General features: G+C 39.9%; 1 protein-coding gene across 1 annotated transcript; it reads left to right on the top strand.

The window, feature by feature from the left end:
- Positions 1 to 15,317: 15,317 nt before the first annotated feature.
- LOC149840283 (uncharacterized) lies at positions 15,318 to 16,117 on the top strand. The gene has a single exon (XM_090004383.1). The coding sequence runs from the start codon at positions 15,340 to 15,342 to the stop codon at positions 16,048 to 16,050; it is 711 nt and encodes a 236-aa protein (XP_089860509.1). The 5' UTR covers positions 15,318 to 15,339; the 3' UTR covers positions 16,051 to 16,117.
- The last annotated feature ends 2,932 nt before the right edge of the window (positions 16,118 to 19,049 follow it).

The raw sequence follows: 19,049 nt of genomic DNA, 5'->3' as shown, positions 1-19,049 counted from the left end.
AAATGTGGTTTTTTTAAGGTTTTAAAATCAATGGCTCATAATTTTCATATATATTCAAGCATTCAAAAATCACATTTTTCATAGAAAATACATGATCCAATATTTCGATCCTCGCAAATTCACCATGCCAAGCACATCCACATGGTTGAATTTGCAAAAAAAGTGTTGGAAATGCTCATATTTCTAGTTCTCATATTTCTGTTCTCATATTCTAGTTACTCTCTCTCCTGCTCCACTTGTTCGATGAATTCTATCGTAATGCGAGGTTGCCTAAACCATATCATGTGGCAGTCATCTCTTTGATTCCTAAGAGGCAAGGGGCGTCAGACATATCCAACTTCAAGCCGATTTCGGTGATGGGTGCTCTGTATCGCATTATATCTAAGGTGTTGGCTAATCGATTGTGCGCTGTCATTGATCAACTTGTTTCTTCGAACCAGGGTGCTTTTATTCCAGGTCGAAGTTTGCAAGGAACTTTTATTTGTGCAACTAAGCTTCTTCACTCTTTACAGTCGACTGGATCACCGCACTTCATGCTAAAATTGGATTTTCACAAGGCTTATGACAGTCTGGCATGGGATTTTCTGATTGAATCTCTAACAAATATGGGGTTTGGTAGCCGGTTTATAGCATGGGTTAATGAGTTGGTCACAAAATCCGTATCATCAGTTTGCATCAATGGAATGAGAAGGGAAGAATTCAAGTTGGCTAGAGGTGTACGGCAGGGTTGTCCTCTAGCACCTATCCTTTTTAATATCGCGGTAGATGGTTTACCTATTCTCATGAAAAGGGCAGAAGAAACAGGCTTCTTGGAATCCTTGGGCATTCCTGGTTTTGTTGGTCACACAATTCAATATGCAGACGATACTTTAATATTTGGACATGCGAATGTTAATCAAATGTCCAGGTTGTGCTTCATTATTAAAGTCTTCGCTGCAATTTTAGGCCTTCGCCTGAACGAGAGTAAGTGCGCTCTGGTCTTACTCAATGCTGACCCTCTTCTCCAATCGGCTGCTGCAAGGATCTTCAACTGCCCAATATCTGACCTTCCTGTCAATTTCTTGGGTGTATCGTTGCACTCTCTGCAGCCAGCAGGAACTTCTACTTGGATGTCTACCATAGAGCGGGTGCAAGGGAGATTGCAGGCTTGGAAGGCTCGATATTTATCTTTTGCGGGACGAGTGACGCTCATTCGCCATGTTTTAGCCAGATTACCAGAGTTTTGAATGAGCATGTCTATTATACCGACGATAGTAGAGCAGACGATTAACCGTTTGCTTTCGCACTTCCTTTGGTCTGGGAATGTGTCGCACAAAAAGTACCCGCTTGTTTCTTGGCAACAGATCGTTCTCCCGAGGCAGCGAGGCGGCTTGGAGATTCTAGCTCTGAGAAAGAGGAGCATCGTTTTAGTCTTGAAGTGGGCTTGGGAAGCTTCCACATCTCAATCTTCGTGGGCTACGTTTGTTAGGCAAAAATATGGTAGTCTACATGAATCCCTTCTTTCCACACCCAAGTCAGTGTGTCACTCGTCCCTCTGGCTGGAGTGGCGGAAGACACTTCGATCCTTCAGTGGCAGAGATCTTAGGCTTGTCCATGGCCTGCCATGGCTTCACTGGGCCATGGCGAGTGGAGATAGGTTCTCCATTAAGCAAGTTTACCATTCCTTGTTGTCGTCCGGGATGGACTAGTTTCCCAGTGATTGTATGTGGGGTAAGGGGTCAGCTCCAAGGGCAAAAGCTTTGGCGTGGCTCTGGATCGTGTTCAAACCCAAATTAATGTCAGGAAACGGGAGATTCAATTTCCAAGCATGTGCGTTCTTTGCGAGAAGGCTGTAGAGGACACGACTCACCTATTTTGGCTATGTCCGGTCGTTCTAGACTTATTTTTTCAAACTTGGGGTGCGCCACCTGTTCAAACTCGTCCGTGCTCCGTTATTCGGGACCTCTTGCTTGGTCCCAGGATTGTACGACAAAAAAAATGAAGATTATTGTGGCGGGTTTGGTTGCTTTCAGCATGGTGGGTCATATGGACCAAAAGAAACGACATCTTTTTCAGGGGCATCAAATTCGATTTCGGAAGGCTTCGGCAACGGGTCATGTCTGATGTGTATCTGGCTCTTAAGTTACATAGTAGGGGGGAGGGGCTGATCGGCTTGTACTCTGATCTATGCACAATCACCATCTAAATTGTGGTTGTTTTGCTCTTATGTTTCTCTTTTGTCTCTCCGATCCAATATTCTGTTGGATGTATTTTGGTAATGTTGAATGGTGAATGCTCTCTCTCTCTCTCTATATATATATATATATATATATATATATATATATATATATATATATATATATATATATATATATATATATATATATATATATCAAGAGAGTGATAGAGAGGAGGTGTGTTAGAATTGGGCACGCAGCATAGCATATGTAACAGCTAGTGCATCATGGAGCATCCGGTTGTATTAAAATTTGTAATAGCAAGTAGAGGTATCTCAAAATGACTGAGAAAGGGAGTTTGTGAAAGTGACTAGTCGGATCAAAATCATAGGAATACTCTTTTGGTGGTTGTAAATACAACACTCATCGTGAAAAGTTGAAGGGCATCTTTGACAGCTTCAGCCCCAACTCTTGTCCATTTTGCTTGTCTGGTTTATTCTCCCCCTCCACCCATAGTAACCATTGAAATATGATCACTAACCTCATAGGTTACAACCATGACATAAATGGAAAAATAAGGTCAAAAAGATAGTGGGGATGCCTAAAGACAGATGTTGAACAAACTCTTTAACCCCTCTTCCCAATTTCATTGAAGCAAACGCAAAGTGTGTGATATGGAGTTTTTTCTTTTTTTCTTTCATATTATGCAGGTGGGATAAAACCAATATGTATAGTGGGGCCCATCTACGATATTTTTCTTCTTAGACTTTGTGTTGGCTAGCTGGAGATAAATGACTTGTCGTTCTGTGCTACAGAGTTTGAACAAGCAAAGGAATCAACATGAGCCACGAGAAGAAAGACGATCCTTGCCTTGGTTGTACACATTCTTTGTTTTTCTACCTAATGAATCAAACTTGCAGCAGCACACAGCAGTGATGAGTATAGTGGTACTGAGCCGTATGGTGTTCTGTGATAGGTACTGGAGACGCCAATGCTGACAATTCCCAAAAATGCGGGCAACACATGCCAACTACCACTAGAGGACCGCGTGTTACAGCAATGACCATTGAAAAGTAGCCATATGTGCTTTGACTGCAATCAGTGGTGAAGGGAAGGCAAACCATTAAGAGGTGTTTGTCTTTGAATTTCAAATAAAGGGTTCTGTTCACTTTCCCACTTCCTCGTTTCATTTCCTCAAGTGTTTGGCATAGAGAAAGTGGATTATATTTCCAATAGATGTAGTTAGGGCCTATGTCATAAGGATTCGGCCAACCAGGTGCTGCACCCTCGTCGATGCGCCACCCTCGTCGATGCGCCATGATGCATGTGCGCATGCGTGTTGCGACCCAAAGTGAAATGCATTTATCGAGAGATGCAGCAACCAACAGATGCTGCAACCAACAGATGCTGCCACAACAGACTTATAAGTCTGCAGAAGCTAAGTGCCAGCATCAGCATTCCTGCAACAAGACTCATTCAGCGAGTGGTTCAATCAACACAACATGCTTGCTCAGTGCTTAGTCACCAAATGTGTGACACGGCAACCTGCAGGGTTTCCACATCAGATTGCGCCAGGTTCAATGCACAGGAGCGTTAGCTTGGAGACCACTTGCACAAGTGGCCAACGCACTTGACCGTCAGCGCCTTGCCATTGTAGTACCTTAGTCAGCAATGTCTAACGGTCTGGGTAGTTGCGCAAAACAAGCTTGCCACCTGAGCCGACCAGGTTCAGTGCATAGGAGCCTTGGGCGCCACTACAACATGCCAGATTCAATGCACGGGAGCCTTGGGCGCATGGGACCACTTAAGGCAGTTAGATGAAACAACTGGTGGTTTTGTAAGCTGGTTTATGGATTTGTATGGCCTATAAATATATGTCATTGTCATTCAATTGTACACTACAACAAAGCAGTAGATTAGCGACGACCATATTCCGTCGCTAATCCGTCGCTAAGAGGCATAGCGACGGATTAGCGACGACGAGGCGATGGTATGCTTACGTCGCGAATTTTTCGACGCTAACTGGTGACGGATTTATTCTGTCGCCAGGTCCGTCGCTAATTGCGACGGACTAACGAGCGCTGTATTCCGTCGTCAATCCGCCGGTACTAAACGGCGATCACGGCTTGGCGACGGATTTACGTCCGTCGCTAGATTTATATGAATAACGACGGATGGTTCCGTCGCTAATCCGTCGCAAACACGAAAAAAAATTAAAAAAAAAATTATTTAAAAATTAAATACCGAGAACAGTACAATTTATATTTCCTGTACAATTTATATTTCCTGTAAATAAAAAACAAACCACACAAAAAATTCCATATAAAAAGAATCTACAACAATTAATCGTTCCACCTTAAAATTAACAAGTTTAATTATTTACAATTCAACAATTACAATTAGGAAACATAAAAAAATAGAACTTCTTCAACACAGTTCTTAAATCATCGCCAAGATTTTGTGCGTCTTCTTGTTCATTGTCTTCATCTGTCCCTTCAGCTCCGCTACGCTGATTATCGCTATCAGCCTACACAAGAAAACAACAGTCAGTATTGATAAACAAAATATAATGAAATAAATTACACATTATATGTGATTCTATCATGTGCTCATGTGTGTTCTAAGGCAATAAAAAAACTCTATATGCGATTCTATCATGCTCATATGTTCTCTAAGGCAGGCAAAAAGTTATATATGTGATTCTATCATGCTCATATGTGTGCTAAGGCAGTCAAAAAATTGAATATGTGATTATAGCATGTTCATATGTGTTCTAAGGCAGCTAGAAAAACTCTATATGTGATTCTACCATGCTCAGATGTGCTTTAAGGCAAGCAAAAAACTATATATGTGATTCGATCATGCTTGTATGTGTGCTAAGGCAATCAAAAAATTGAATATGTGATTATAGCATGCTCATATGTGCTCTAAGGCAGGCAAAGGAAAAAAATTTATATGTGATTCTATCATAAATGATATATGTTCTAAGGCAGTAAAAAAACTCTATATGTGATTTGTGCATGCTCATATGTGTTTTAAGGTAGTCAAAAAACTGAATATGTGATTATAACATGCTCATATGTGTTCTTAGGCAGTCAAAAAACTTTATATGTGATTATAGCATGCTCATATGTGCTCTAAGGCAATAAAAAAACTCTATATGTTATTATAGCATGCTCATATATGCTCTAAGGCAATAAAAAAACTCTATATGTGATTTTATCATGCTCATATGTGTGCTAAGGCAGTCAAAAAACTGAATATGTGATTATAACATGCTCATATGTGTTCTTAGGCAGTCAAAAAACTGAATATGTGATTATAGCATGTTCATATGTGTTCTAAGGCAGTCAAAAAAACTTTATATGTAATTCTATCATGCTCATATGTGTTCTTAGGCAGTCAAAAAATTGAATATGTGATTATAGCATGCTCATATGTGCTCTAAGGCAGGCAAAAAGTTATATATGTGATTCGATTATGCTCATATGTGTTCTAAGGCAGACAAAAAATTAAATATGTGATTATACCTGAGAGGGACCTGGAATCGAAGATCCCCTTTCCAGAACAGCGGCCTTGATCTCATTTCGGAGAAAGGGGGTGACAGTGTCATAAAAGTAGTTATTCAGTGATTCTGTAACGATCTGGCGTACATCATCATCAGAAAGAATAGTCTGTTGCTTGGAGCTTATGTCGGCGCAAGAAGTCGGTGAGCCGTAACTGGAAGAAACAATAACTGGTGAAGTGTTCATATTACTCCCAAACCAAAACACGCGACCTTTTTTGGGTTCACCTGCTGCAGTCACCCATGCTGTAGGATCAAATGATGGATGCTGAGTAGCGTCATCGCCATATCGCTCTACCATCTGTTGCTCATATGCCTCCTACAAAATAATGTTTAAAGTATTCATTAATAATTAATGATAACATTATGATACCTTGCATATATATTACAATGATTATTAATACAATAAATACATACTATTGTCGTTCTCGCCTTCTCTGATACGAAGACTCCCGTGGTCTTCAGTTTATGTGTTTCAACAAACACATCCTTATATGGTACACTGCCTCCTTTTTCTGCTTCCTGCGAAGTTAAATGACAAAAGATTTAGTACACAAGTTTGCAACAATACTTATAAAATTAATATTATATATTAATGAGTTACCATTTTCTTCACGTGGCTCCCAAATGTCTTAGATCCACCTGTGTATAGATGGACTTCGGGCATCTTTGATCGATTTTGTGCAGCCTTCGCAGAGCGATTTCTAAATGCATCTCCCGCCCACTTATCGCACATTTCATCCCAGTAATCTCTCCTGATAGTAATAGGGCCATAGCCCTTCCACAGTAATGGATCATCTACTACGCTAGATGCTTTTTTTGCTGCAGTCTTCATAATGTGCAGCATGTCTGCAAATCGATTGCCAGCCACCTTCTGCCACACCTTCCTTGCATCATTTTCTTCCACCGTAGTTGCGAAGCGATTCGAAGCCTACAAATATTTTCAGAAAGTTAGTAGACATTACTTAAATAAATTAAATATGAAACACATTAACTATGAAGAACAACTGTATACCATGAATGAGGACCACAATCTGTCTAACACCTCCTTTGGGTACTCTTTCCATTGAGCAACCGGTCCTGGTAGATATTGAAAAAGTGAATTCCTAATCTCCCGTACTACTTCTTTTGGCTCAAACCTCGTGTTGCACATGAATTGTTACACAGTAAATATCAATATAAAATATTTATAAGATATGCAATAATTGAAAACAAAATACTTACGGTCGATTATCGATATACACTATTCGAATGAGTCTTCTTGTGCCAGCCTGAGAAGACCTTGTTTCCTGTGTTGGCTGTTGACTTGTGTGATCAACTGGTGTAGGTGGGTCGTGTACAGGCGCAACATCATCTGTAAAAAAATATATTAGAAATTCTCAAAATACGCATTTGAACGAATCAAGCATCCAATTAGTTATATGATATACCTATCACAGGAGCCCGTGAAGATGAAGGCTGAGTCTGGCTACTACTGGATGAGCGAACACTATAACCTCCACGAATCATATTCTAACAAATAACATATGTCATACAATACATTCAAATAATTCACATCAAGTATTACAATGCATTCAAGTCATTCACATCAAGCATTGCAATGCATTCAAATCATTCGCATCAAGTATTACAATGCATTCAAGTCATTCACATCAAGCATTGTAATGCATTCAAATCATTCACATCAAGTATTACAATGCATTCAAATAATTCAAATCATTCACATTAAGTATTGCAATAATTCAAATCATTTGTTGCATAAATTATAATACATTCAAATAATTTAAATCATTCACATCAAGTATTGCAATGCATTCGAATCATTCGTATCAAGTATTACAATACATTCAAATAATTCAAATCATTCACATCAAGTATTACAATGCATTCAAATAATTCGTATCAAGTATCACAATACATTCAAATAAAATTTTTAATCATTCACATCAAGTGTTGCAATACAACTCATGCATTCACATCAAGTATTACAATACATTCAAATAATTCAAATCATTCACATCAAGTATTGCAATGCATTTGAATCATTCGTATCAAGTATTATAATACATTCAAATTATACTCGGACTTCAAATTCATTAGTTGAAGAACTGCAGACAAGATAGTGTGACTCTCACAACCGTTCCAAAGTGGCTCATCAACATCTTTAAGTAAATCATAAAATCTACTAGCTGCATCGTTTGGTGATTCTTCATCTACGGCAGTTCTTACATCACTAGAACTCATAACAGAACCCAGTTCTGTTCCTACGGCATCAAATATCAAATCCGTATATGGATTATCGTGCACCACATTTACCCGTGCATCAAAATCGTTTCTAAATTCTTCTCCATGAAACGTCCAGTTCTGATAATCACTCACAAAACCCTTCCTGTATAGGTGATGTCTAACGCTATGAGGTTCTACAAATCGATTATTCTTACAAATCTTGCAGGGACACCTAATCTGACTTGTAGGATCCACTATACTAACACTTGTCGTTGCAAATTCAATAAAACTGTCAACACCATCCATATATTCATGCGATAACTCATTGTCCACTATCCTACGGTACATTCATTCACGGTTTGCAGCCATTTTTTTATGAAGTTACGAATAATAGCCTAACAAATTAAAAGAGAACAATCAGAATGCTACGATAAAAAACATATCAAATTTATCATGCAATATATGATGTCATACAATAACAAGAATTTTGATACATGCATTAATAACTTAATATTTTCATGTGCAAACTATTAATGACACGATACAATAATTTGAAACATGCTTTCATTATACAATTTCACATGGAAGTCATAATCAAATTGAAAGTTATATGCAAGCATGGACACAATTACATCAAACATTGCAATACATTATAATCATTCATATCAAACAAATGGCAAACATGTACCTGCAGCAAACACACTTCAATATCTCACTAACTACTACCATGCCTAGTACGGACTCCGTACTCCAAAAATAAGAACACTTCAATATACATTAAAATCATGCTCAGCATGATCTCCGAACTCCAACGAAGCAACCCTAAATATCAACAACTAAGTGAGTGTGTGAACAATAAAGTGTTACATCTAATAAATTAAATAACATGTGATACGCTTGCATCACTTACTCACCACGGGTATTTACCCGATTTGCATTATTTTTTACAATTACTTACCACAGGTGGCTGAGCACGAGCTGGTTCCATTGAAAAATCTGCACAAAAAAACATTATTTTAAAATGAAGTCACCACGAAAAAAAAAAACTATTCTGGCAAGGGGTCGACTCCCCTGCTGTTCCGGCAGGGGGTCGACCCCCTTACAGAACATAGGGGGTTAACCCCCTTACGAAACGTAGGGAGTTAACTGACCCCCTGTTCGGGCAGGGGGTCGACCCCCAGCCTTTCCGCCAGTGAGACGACCCCCTGCCTGAAAAAAAAAGAGGCAGGGGGTCGCCCCCCAGCCGAAAAAAAAGGGGCAGGGGGCGACCCCCTGCCGGAAAAAAAAATAAACGACAAAAAAAAGGGGCAGGGGGGCGACCCCCTGCCAGAATAAAACAACGAGGCAAGGGGGTCGCCCCCCTGCCGGAAAACAGAAAATGCGGCACGGGGTCGCCCCCCTGCCTCAGTTATTTTTTTCGGCAGGGGGCGCCCCCCTGCCGGAAAACAAAAAATGCGGCAGGGGGGCACCCCCCTTGCCGAAAAATAAAAAATGCGGCAGGGGGGTCTCCCCCCTGCCGGAAAACACAACACGCGGCAGGGGGTCGCCCCCCTGCTAGAAAACAGAACACGCGACAGGGGGTTGCCCCCCTGTCAGAAAATACTAACGAGGCAGGGGGGGCGACCCCTTGCCGAAAAAAAATGCGGCAAGGGGGTCGCCCCCCTGCCGGAAAACACAACACGCGGCAGGGGGTCGGCCCCCCTGCCGGAAAATACTAATGAGGCAGGGTGGCCGACCCCCTGCCGGAAAAACTAAAAGGGGCATCCGCCCCTTTTATCAGAAAAAAAATATGTAGTTTATCGGAAAAACCTGGGAGACGCCGGTCGGGGGGCGGCGGACCGGGGGCAACGGGCAGGGCGGCAGGCCGGGGAGCGACGGGTGGCGGGCGGTGGGGGCCAGGGAGACGCCGACAGGCGAGATATGGGGCGACAGAAGGGAGAGGGCGGCCGGCGGGAACAGCTGAACAGAAAAGAGAAAGAGGGCTCTGATTAGGGATTTACGCGGCATTTAGCGACGGCCTAAATCCGTCACAAATCCGTCGTAAATTAATATAACTACGTAGCGACGAAACTATTCTGTCGCTAAATCCGTTGCTCAATAGCGATGGCACACTTTCCCTCGCCAAATTCGTCGCTAAAATACGTGGTTATTACGACCAAACATTCTGTCGCTAAGCCGTCGTTAATTTGCGACGGATTGTGCGACGGAAGCTATTCCGTCGATATTTTCGTAAATATTACGATTCTTAGCGACGGATTTGTTTCTCTCATTATTCCTTCGCTAATTAGCGACAGAAACATTCTGTCGCTAATATCCGTCGCTAATCCCCTATTTTCTTGTAGTGGTAATATTTTGAATCATTTGAAATAGAATTTGGAGACTGCGGTCTTTTGGAAAGAGTGCTTCTCTCTTTGGTGCCTTAAGACATTTGGATTCCCTAATCGAGAATTTTGGAGGACTATGCTGAGGCATGTTTCTTTCGGCCAATGCCAGATAGTTTGAAGCTATTCGACTTGGATTCGAGATGAAGATCAAGTGTGTTAAGCCTTGATCGAGCGCATTGCACATCCGATGAATCACAATGGATTTCTTGCATCTTCAACACCTTTGCGAAGACGTCAAGTGTGCAACGCTCAAACCGAACAACCGGTGAGCGCTTGACTTCTTACAGCCTTGCATTTGAGTAGTCGGTGCATACATTCACTGCTTGCAATTGTTATTGTGCTCCATGATGTTTGTACTGCGGATTATGATGATTACGACAAACGAATGGAGGGTTTCCGCCTGAGTGTGAAAGACTCAATCCTCAGCCAAGGGAGGTTCCCCGCTTGGCTGATTTAGCGCCCTTAGTCTGCAGGTCCCAGGATCGCTCGAGTGACAGCATCCGAACTGGCCGCACTCTGCTCATGCACAAGCCAACCATTTCATTGATCTCCTTGATGTCACACACTTATGCACAACTAAGAGATATGCAGTGTTGTGCATTGCTGCAACGCGCTCATGTGCACCGCACACTAACGCACACCTCTGCCACACCGCATACGGAGTGCGCCTGTGTTTCTGCGAGTTGCGTGTCACAATGCACGGACTTATATAACATCATCGCTTGCCGCAATAATGCACTAAGCTGTACGCAACTGCTTGATGCACAACACATGCCGTGCAACGCCGCATCTCTGCAGTGCCACACATCTCACACTTTTGTAGTGTCATACACATCTTTTGCACTACGCACTACTGCACCTTGGAGAGCCTTTGCCATGCATAAAGCATGCTACAACATAGTGCAACCTTCCTATGTGCCATACTAGTGTTGCAAGAGACATACAAATTCGGCTAATCCTAAGGCTGATGATCCACCTCAATGCTACACAGTCCAATGTAAGTATGAATTCAGAGAGACCACTTGTAAAGCATTATTGCACTAGCAACTAGGAGATTTACTTGTATTGCTGATGTTGTAAGATTGTTAATATATTCATTCAAGAGCTTGTAACCTAGCCAAAAGTTAGATGAAACCTCCTTTAAACCTGTAACAGTGTAGATCATAGTGAAAAGCAACACTCACACACACTACACCTGTCTACAGTGGCTATATTCATTCCGTGCACTAGATTTCAAAGGACCTATCAAGAGGTCAAGTGTCTTCAAAATCAATCTGAAACTTAGGGTCCCATCATGCGGCACCCGGTGCGATCAACGCACCCAGGGTCATATTTGTTCAAAATTTAGATGTAAAAAAAAATATCGTTTAATGAAATGAGATTGAGCCTAAGGATTAGGGCAAAACTGTTTTGCCCTCTTTCCTGTCTTTCGAGTTTCGACACTGTTGAGCTACGACACCGATGATGCCTGGTATAGTCCGACGAGCGCGAACTCAGTCTCCATCTTCAAGGTACATTATTCTCTTTTGTTTTCTCCTTCAATCTATCTCTCAATCTCTCTCTCTCTCTCTCTCTCTCTCTCCACTCGTCTCATTCTCTCGGCTACGTCTCTCTCTATTTTTTTTCCTACTTTCATATTGTGTGCCTCTCTCTCTCTCTGTAGTCAATCTTTTCCCCTTTACTGTGTACCTCAATCTCAGCTAAACAAACCCATTTTTGAAAAAAAAAATTACCCATTTTAGGAAAAACTAAGTTCGGCTGGCTTGTTTTCTTAAAAATCTATCTATTACATAATTTTTACATGTAAAAACTATGTAATGTAAACATTATACTGTTTATACATAGATATATATAATTTTAATTGTTACAACTTAAATATATATATATATATATATATATATATATATAATTTTTTATATTTTTGCCCTTGTGCACCTCCGCACCCAAGTTTTTTTAAAGTGCCACATCCCCGCACCCGCACCCATCTGACATAAGTTAGGGCTGGTAAACAAACCAAGCAGCTCATGACTCAGCTCGTTATGAACTCGTTTATGATCAATTTGTATCACTGGTGAGTTGTGCCATGAGCAGCTCATTTAGCTTAAGCGACTCGAGTTGTTCTGCTCGAGAAAGCTTGTATAGATAAATTATATATTTCTATTATATATATAATATATATTTTAATTATAATGTATAAAAAGAAAATTACAAAAAATATAAATACAAAGAAAAGGATGCATAAAAAATATATACATAAAATATGAACGATTAAATGTAATATATAACATATGAGTAGGTAGTAGCTGCCTACCACTTTTCTAGCCTACCGTTAGCCTACTGAGCTTTTGAAGGGCTTGTTCATGTTGTCTTTAAATAAGACTGTATAGATGTGTTCCACAGGCTTGATTTCATGGGAATCAACACTTATCCTCAGCTTCTAGCAAGCAGGTAGTTTTTATAAGGTTTAAAATTGATGGTCTAAATTTTTTATAAATATTCAAGGATTAAAAAATCATATTTTTTTATAAAAAAATATGATCCAAGTGTTGTTTCTTAGCATATTGATCATGCCGAACACATCAGCAAGGCCAGATTTGTGAAAAACAACATGTAAACACCCGGTTGCTAATGATAGGCCATTGGTAGGCTAAAAAAGTAGTAGGCAGCTACCACTCTTCCTATAACATATATATTTTAAGTGTAATATATAGAAAATATATATATCATGTATAAATAACATGCAATGTTTTTACACGATCCAGCTCATGTTCAGCTCAACTCATTCAAGCTCAGTTTGGTTAAACATAAACACAAGCTGAGTCTGCTGGTAAACGAGTCGAGCCCTATTTGGTTTGTTCAGCTCGTTCACAATGGCATGACAGCGTTTTACATGAAATTATCCTTGAATTTCACATTTTCTCAAAAAAAAAAAACTTGAATTTAACATACAAGTTCAATGGTAATAATGGTATTATTAGCTGATCCCTTTATTTATTTGTTCACTTGCTTGATTCGCTTGCTTCTCATTCCTTGACCCGAACAAGTGGCGTGTTTGTTCATGAGTCATGACACCTAAGAATATGCCATTCCCATACATATCCTTTGATTACACATTGGGAAAATGCATATGGCTGTCACCCCCTTCATGGACCAAACTATAAGTTAAAGAGGAATTATAGTCTTTTTGTGTGCATAGAAGTTTGATCTCACACGATTACTTCTAGGCCTTTTCTTCACATGCAAGTGTCCCGTGCGAAAATTTCCTTTTCTATTAAAAAAACGTTAAAAAGATAAAGTCGAGAACTTGACTTCTTGGAAAGTTTGTAACTTTGAAGACACGCCCTACTACCAATCTCTTGTTAATTGTCTTTTCCATTTACAGTAGCCTAAATACATATATGTACGTTTGGGCACGCATCATCATATTATATATATATATATATATATATATATATATATATATATATATATATATATATATATATATATATATATATATATATATAGAGAGAGAGAGAGAGAGAGAGAGAGAGAGAGAGAGAGGTCCTAAGCAGTTTAATCTAAGTGTCCTTATAGGCTACCAAAATTATAGTAGCTGCTATTTGCTTAATTTAAATGTATAGATGGATTGTTTATAACTTTGCAAAAAATATGTATCAGCTAGGTGCATTTCATGTTCAAGTGTGTTTTTAAATTCATTGGAAAACAACAAAATTGAATCACTCATATTGCACTAAAACAGTATATGATTGCTTGCTTTAAATTACTTTTATTTCAATCATGTTAAATTGTTGGCAAATAAATATTGATAAACTTATCTTCATGTTTAGATTAAGCCAAAAGTACTTATCATTTTTTGAAGTGGTTATAGGCCTCTTAGAGTATAAAATACTTGAGAGTTAAATCACGCATACACATGTACATGTACATATAGAGAGTGACTGCTCACATATTAGGTGTGAAATGAACTGGCTAAATAGGTTTTTCAGCCTTTTTCATTTTATTTTTAAATTTTGTATTACAGATGTGATCTATGTGCTTGATTTTTACATGGATCAGCTCTTTGAGCATTCGACTCTACACATGGGTGCTTTTTTATAAGATTAGAAAAATCAATGGTTCAAAATCTTTGTAAATTTTTGAAACTCTAAATATCATTTTTTTCATCGAAAACACATGATCCAGGTATGGATTCTTCTTAAATCGACCATGCCCAACACATTTATGGGGTCAAAACTGAAAAAAAAAATATCAAAAGAAACACATGATCCAGGTATGGATTCTTCTTAAATCGACCATGCCCAACACATTTATGGGGTCAAAACTGAAAAAAAAATACCAAAAGAGCAGAAAAACTCATTTAGCATTTATCAATTGGCACCTTAAGTGTGAGCAGCTATCAATTTCTCTTTTCTCTCCCTATATATATATATATATATATATATATATATATATATATATATATATATATATATATATATATATATGAAGCCACAGTAATGTACGAATGAGAAAATGTGAGGGTGCCCTCGTGCACCGCACCCTGCGGTTAGGTCCGTACAGTGCTTGGCATTGAGTATTTATTTATTGGTTTTTAAACAAATTCTTGGCCTTGCACGGCGCCAATGTTGAAGACGAGAGGGCTGTAGATTCGGATCTTCAAAAAATACCCAACGTGAAAAGAGCAGTCAAACATCCAATTGTGAATTGACTGTAGGCAGAGCCACACTCTCTCCGAATCCGACGCCTCTCTCTCTCTCTCTCTCTCTCTCTCTCTCTCTCTCTCTCTCAGAACAAAAAAAAAGCACCCTAACCTCATTTATTTATAGATTATCCATCCTACTCCCCCCTCCCCCCCCACGAACCATCCACGAAACTTACCCCAAAGAAAAGAGGAGAGGTAAACACTCTCCCCCTCCTCCCTTGTATCTCTTCCTTAGACACTTGACTGTTTTTCTTCCATTGGAGCTCAGAGATAATGTTCCTTAGCGTCTAGAGTGGATCTTCCATGACGGGTGTCAAGTTTTTGAACATCCAGATGCTCTCATGGTGTTTCCAGGTGATGGGTAACCACGCCTCTTGTCTGCAGTTGCCTACTCCCGAGCCCCCAGTCAGGACAGTGAAGCTGATTCAATCAGATGGAGTCGTTAAGGTCTACCATAGGCCGGTGAACGCGTCCGAGCTTATGCTGGAATTCCCCAAGCATCTTATATGCCACTCTGATTCTTTCTACATTGGCCAGAAGATCCCTGCACTCTCTGCCGATGAAGAACTCCAACCGGGGCATAAGTACTTCCTCCTCCCCAAGCATTTTTTTCAATCCGTTCTCTCCTTCGTGACTTTGGCTTCCTTAGCTTCTTCTTCCTCAAGAGTAGTTAAAAACGTTGCGGGCATTCGGCCCTTCGACATATTCAAGACGCCAGAAGGCTCGCTTCAGATCAAAGTCTCCGATGAGTTCATCGCGAAGCTCATGGATGAAGGGAAAGTCAAGGAAGAAGATGTGCAACAACAACAGCAGCAGAAGGGGAAGGTGTGCACCACCCCAGAGTTGCAGAAGGACTATACTCAGTTGGTTGGTTATAGGTCTCAACAATGGAAACCCAAGTTAGAGACCATTAGAGAGTCGGAAAGGAATGTTAGTAGATTCAGTGGTGCGTTTGGAATCAAGAGAAAAAAGAAAGATCCAAAGGCACCCAAAATAGTTACCCGGAAGCCTTAGAGATCACACCCCAAAAGAGATTGTAAAATGTAAAGATATTAAATGCAATATTTTTCCTTTTTCTTCATCTTTTCTTGCTTTATCCATGTGCTCTTGAAGATCCTAAAGTTTTTTTGGATTGAGATCAGCCAATGGGTGATCGGTCTCACTGTAATATTTTTCTTTCAAAGGAAAAAAAAACAGATCTCACTGTAATATGGCTTCATGTAAGCTCGTGCAATTTATTTACTTGGGAAAGGAACTTGAGAGAATTTTTCATAGGTGGTTTTGGTTTTTCCAAGGGGGCCTAATACAGTCAAAGGTGATGGGCAAGGTGGTGATGTCAGAGACAACTCAGCCACCGCAGAAGCTGGCTAAGAAAATGGCATAATCGGTCCTTGGGAAGAGTTTCAGTCTTTCTTTTTTCTTCTTTATTTAATGGAAAGAGACAAATTAGTGGTCAAAGATAGATTGGTATTTGAACCTCGTGTACATTACTTATCTTGAATTTGTTTGTGCGTGCGCCCGCGCGTTTGTGCAGTTGTGTGAATATAGAATACCAACTTTTTGAGAGGGAAATTCAATTGCATTTCGATCTTTTACATTGTTGACTGTTTGGTTAACAGTTTTCAGATATGACCCCTACTCTAGGAAAAACCAAAGTCAAGTTGAAGAATAGTTTTTTTTTTCTATTTCACATTTAAATTAGGCCTAGAAAAGAAAATAATCAGATTTAGGAAAAACTTTATGCTCTCTCTCTCTCTCTTTCTCTCATATGGAAAAGAACAATGAATGGCATTGGCATCTCCTTGAGATGCTCATCTTACTTTCTCTACAATGGAAGTACTTGAGAGGCAGAGGAAGGACTTCAACAAAATTTCACATTGCACAAATGCAATGTGCTGCTGCACCTGATCACCTTGCATCATCTATTGGGCCCCATTCTTACAGGCTGTACAGCAGGAGATGGAGGGGGATCAGGTGCAACCGCACATTGCATTTGTGCAATGTGATTGCACCTAATCCGGCCTCGTTTTCCATTTTCCATTGGAGTGGAAGGTCAAATTGATAGAGACATTTCGTAACATCATGATCCTTGTTGTCCTTGATCAGCAGGTACCTCCTGCAATCCTGTTAGCCTTGCATTAATTAACCCTGGAAAATGGCAGATTGCCACCGAACTTTTGTTGTAGTATTATGGCAACCGCAGCCCAAATGGAATGCCTTTAGATTGGCCAAATTGCATAAATCGCTAACAAAGCTTGCAAACTTTAAACAGAAAATATTCAATTCTGGGATTTGCCTAACAGTAAGCGCATCCTTGTTGACGTTACATCTACCTAATCTTGCCCAATAAATAGGCAAAGAGTTGGTGAGATAAATTCATCCAGTCCGTTAGATTCTGCCATTATCAGCAAGACTGATGATCTTGTTGATTCAATGCTGTGAGAGCCAGCATGCATCCTATGGTGTTGAACAAGGCGCACCAATCACAGGTTCAGTAACACATCCGTCCCAAACCTCATCCCACTATACATATACCTCTGTGCACGTGCACACACACACTCACTACATTTTGTATAGTGCAAGGATAACCTTATCCCTCTATTAAATGTTTAGTGCCAATGTGTCATTATTAATTGATTATCCTTGCATCAATCAATTAATCTCTCTCTCTCTATATATATATATATAGAGAGACGAAAGAATCAACATTGCCAATTCAACAAAATGTTGAACCCATGAACCCAATAATATAGAAAACAAAACTAAAAATATAGAAAAACAAAAGCTAAAGAAAAAAGAAACTACAGACAGCTAGCAACAAACAACAAAACCAAGCTCAACCAGGATATGCTGGATTAGAAGAAACCACCGATGAGTGAACGTTGTTCAAATTGAAGGAGAGGTCTCTAAGATGCATACCTAGAATCACATATACATCAACCAGGATTTTATGGACAAGATGATTAAAGATGATCGAAATTTGACGGAAAGTAGCATCATTGCGTGCCATCCAAACAAACCACCAAGTAGTAAGCAACCATGTCTTCCATATCAGTCTCCACCGCTTGCATCGTCTAATTTCAATACGGCTCAAGAGTAGATCAAGCGCAAAAGACTCCTCTTTGACAATTACGTCCGGAGATCTTCATGTCCTATTAAATAGGGTCACAAAGATTGGGCAGGACCAGAATAAATGAAAAGTAGTTTCTTCAGCAGCTTGACAAAGCACACATCAACTTGGAAACTGAAAGCTCAACTTCTTTAAATAACTCTGAGTCTGAACCCTATCATGCAAAATTAACCAAGCCAAGACCCGAGATCTTGGGGAAGAGCCCTTATCCCATAACACACACTCAGGGAACCAATCTGCCCCCGGGGGAGCAACGATTTATACAGTTTGAGAGAGAGAGAGATATGTGAACAGGGATAATTCTGTGATTAAAAAGTTAGATTGCGGGTTAGGGCCCATCGAAAATCATAGTTTCCGGTGTTTTCCCCTTGATCTAAACTGGTAGATGAAAACCTTATATTAGATTAGGTATTTTTCATGCTCATTTGTTTTCTTTAATTAGATGATATTACACTAAAACATGGTGGTTAAATCTTCAAGTTTTTTCACTAAATCAATTCAATCTAAAACATCTATTTTAATAAATAAGTAATGATAAACACGTCCAGGGATTCAGATCAAGGAAAAAACACCTTATATTATGAGTTTTTGAGGGGTTCTAATCAGTGACCTTACTTCTGCATGGGGGATAGAATGATTCCTGTTCTCAATATCTATGTGTGTGTGTGTGTGTTTTGATTGCTTGTTAGGTGGAAGGGGTAGCCTTCACACAGTCAATGCACATGCACTAGCAGTATGAGTTGGCCTGAATAAAACTGGCACATGGGCTTGGCCCCATGCAACCATGGTTTCTAGAGTCAGGCCAATTACAGGGTATAACAACTGCAACTGCGCTACCCCCACGAAGGTCTTGCCGCGTGGCCAGCCAGGTGCAGGGGAGGAG

This window comes from Nuphar pumila, chromosome 4, assembly GCF_984573655.1.
Source record: "Nuphar pumila chromosome 4, dmNupPumi1.hap1.1, whole genome shotgun sequence".
Lineage (NCBI taxonomy): Eukaryota > Viridiplantae > Streptophyta > Magnoliopsida > Nymphaeales > Nymphaeaceae > Nuphar > Nuphar pumila.
The sequence above is the reverse complement of the archived record's forward strand: the minus strand, read 5'-3'. Positions and strand labels throughout refer to the sequence as shown.

Excerpts from the sequence above, each read along its gene's own strand:
- LOC149840283 (XM_090004383.1), top strand. The coding sequence starts at position 15,340 with ATGACGGGTGTCAAGTTTTTGAACATCCAGATGCTCTCATGGTGTTTC.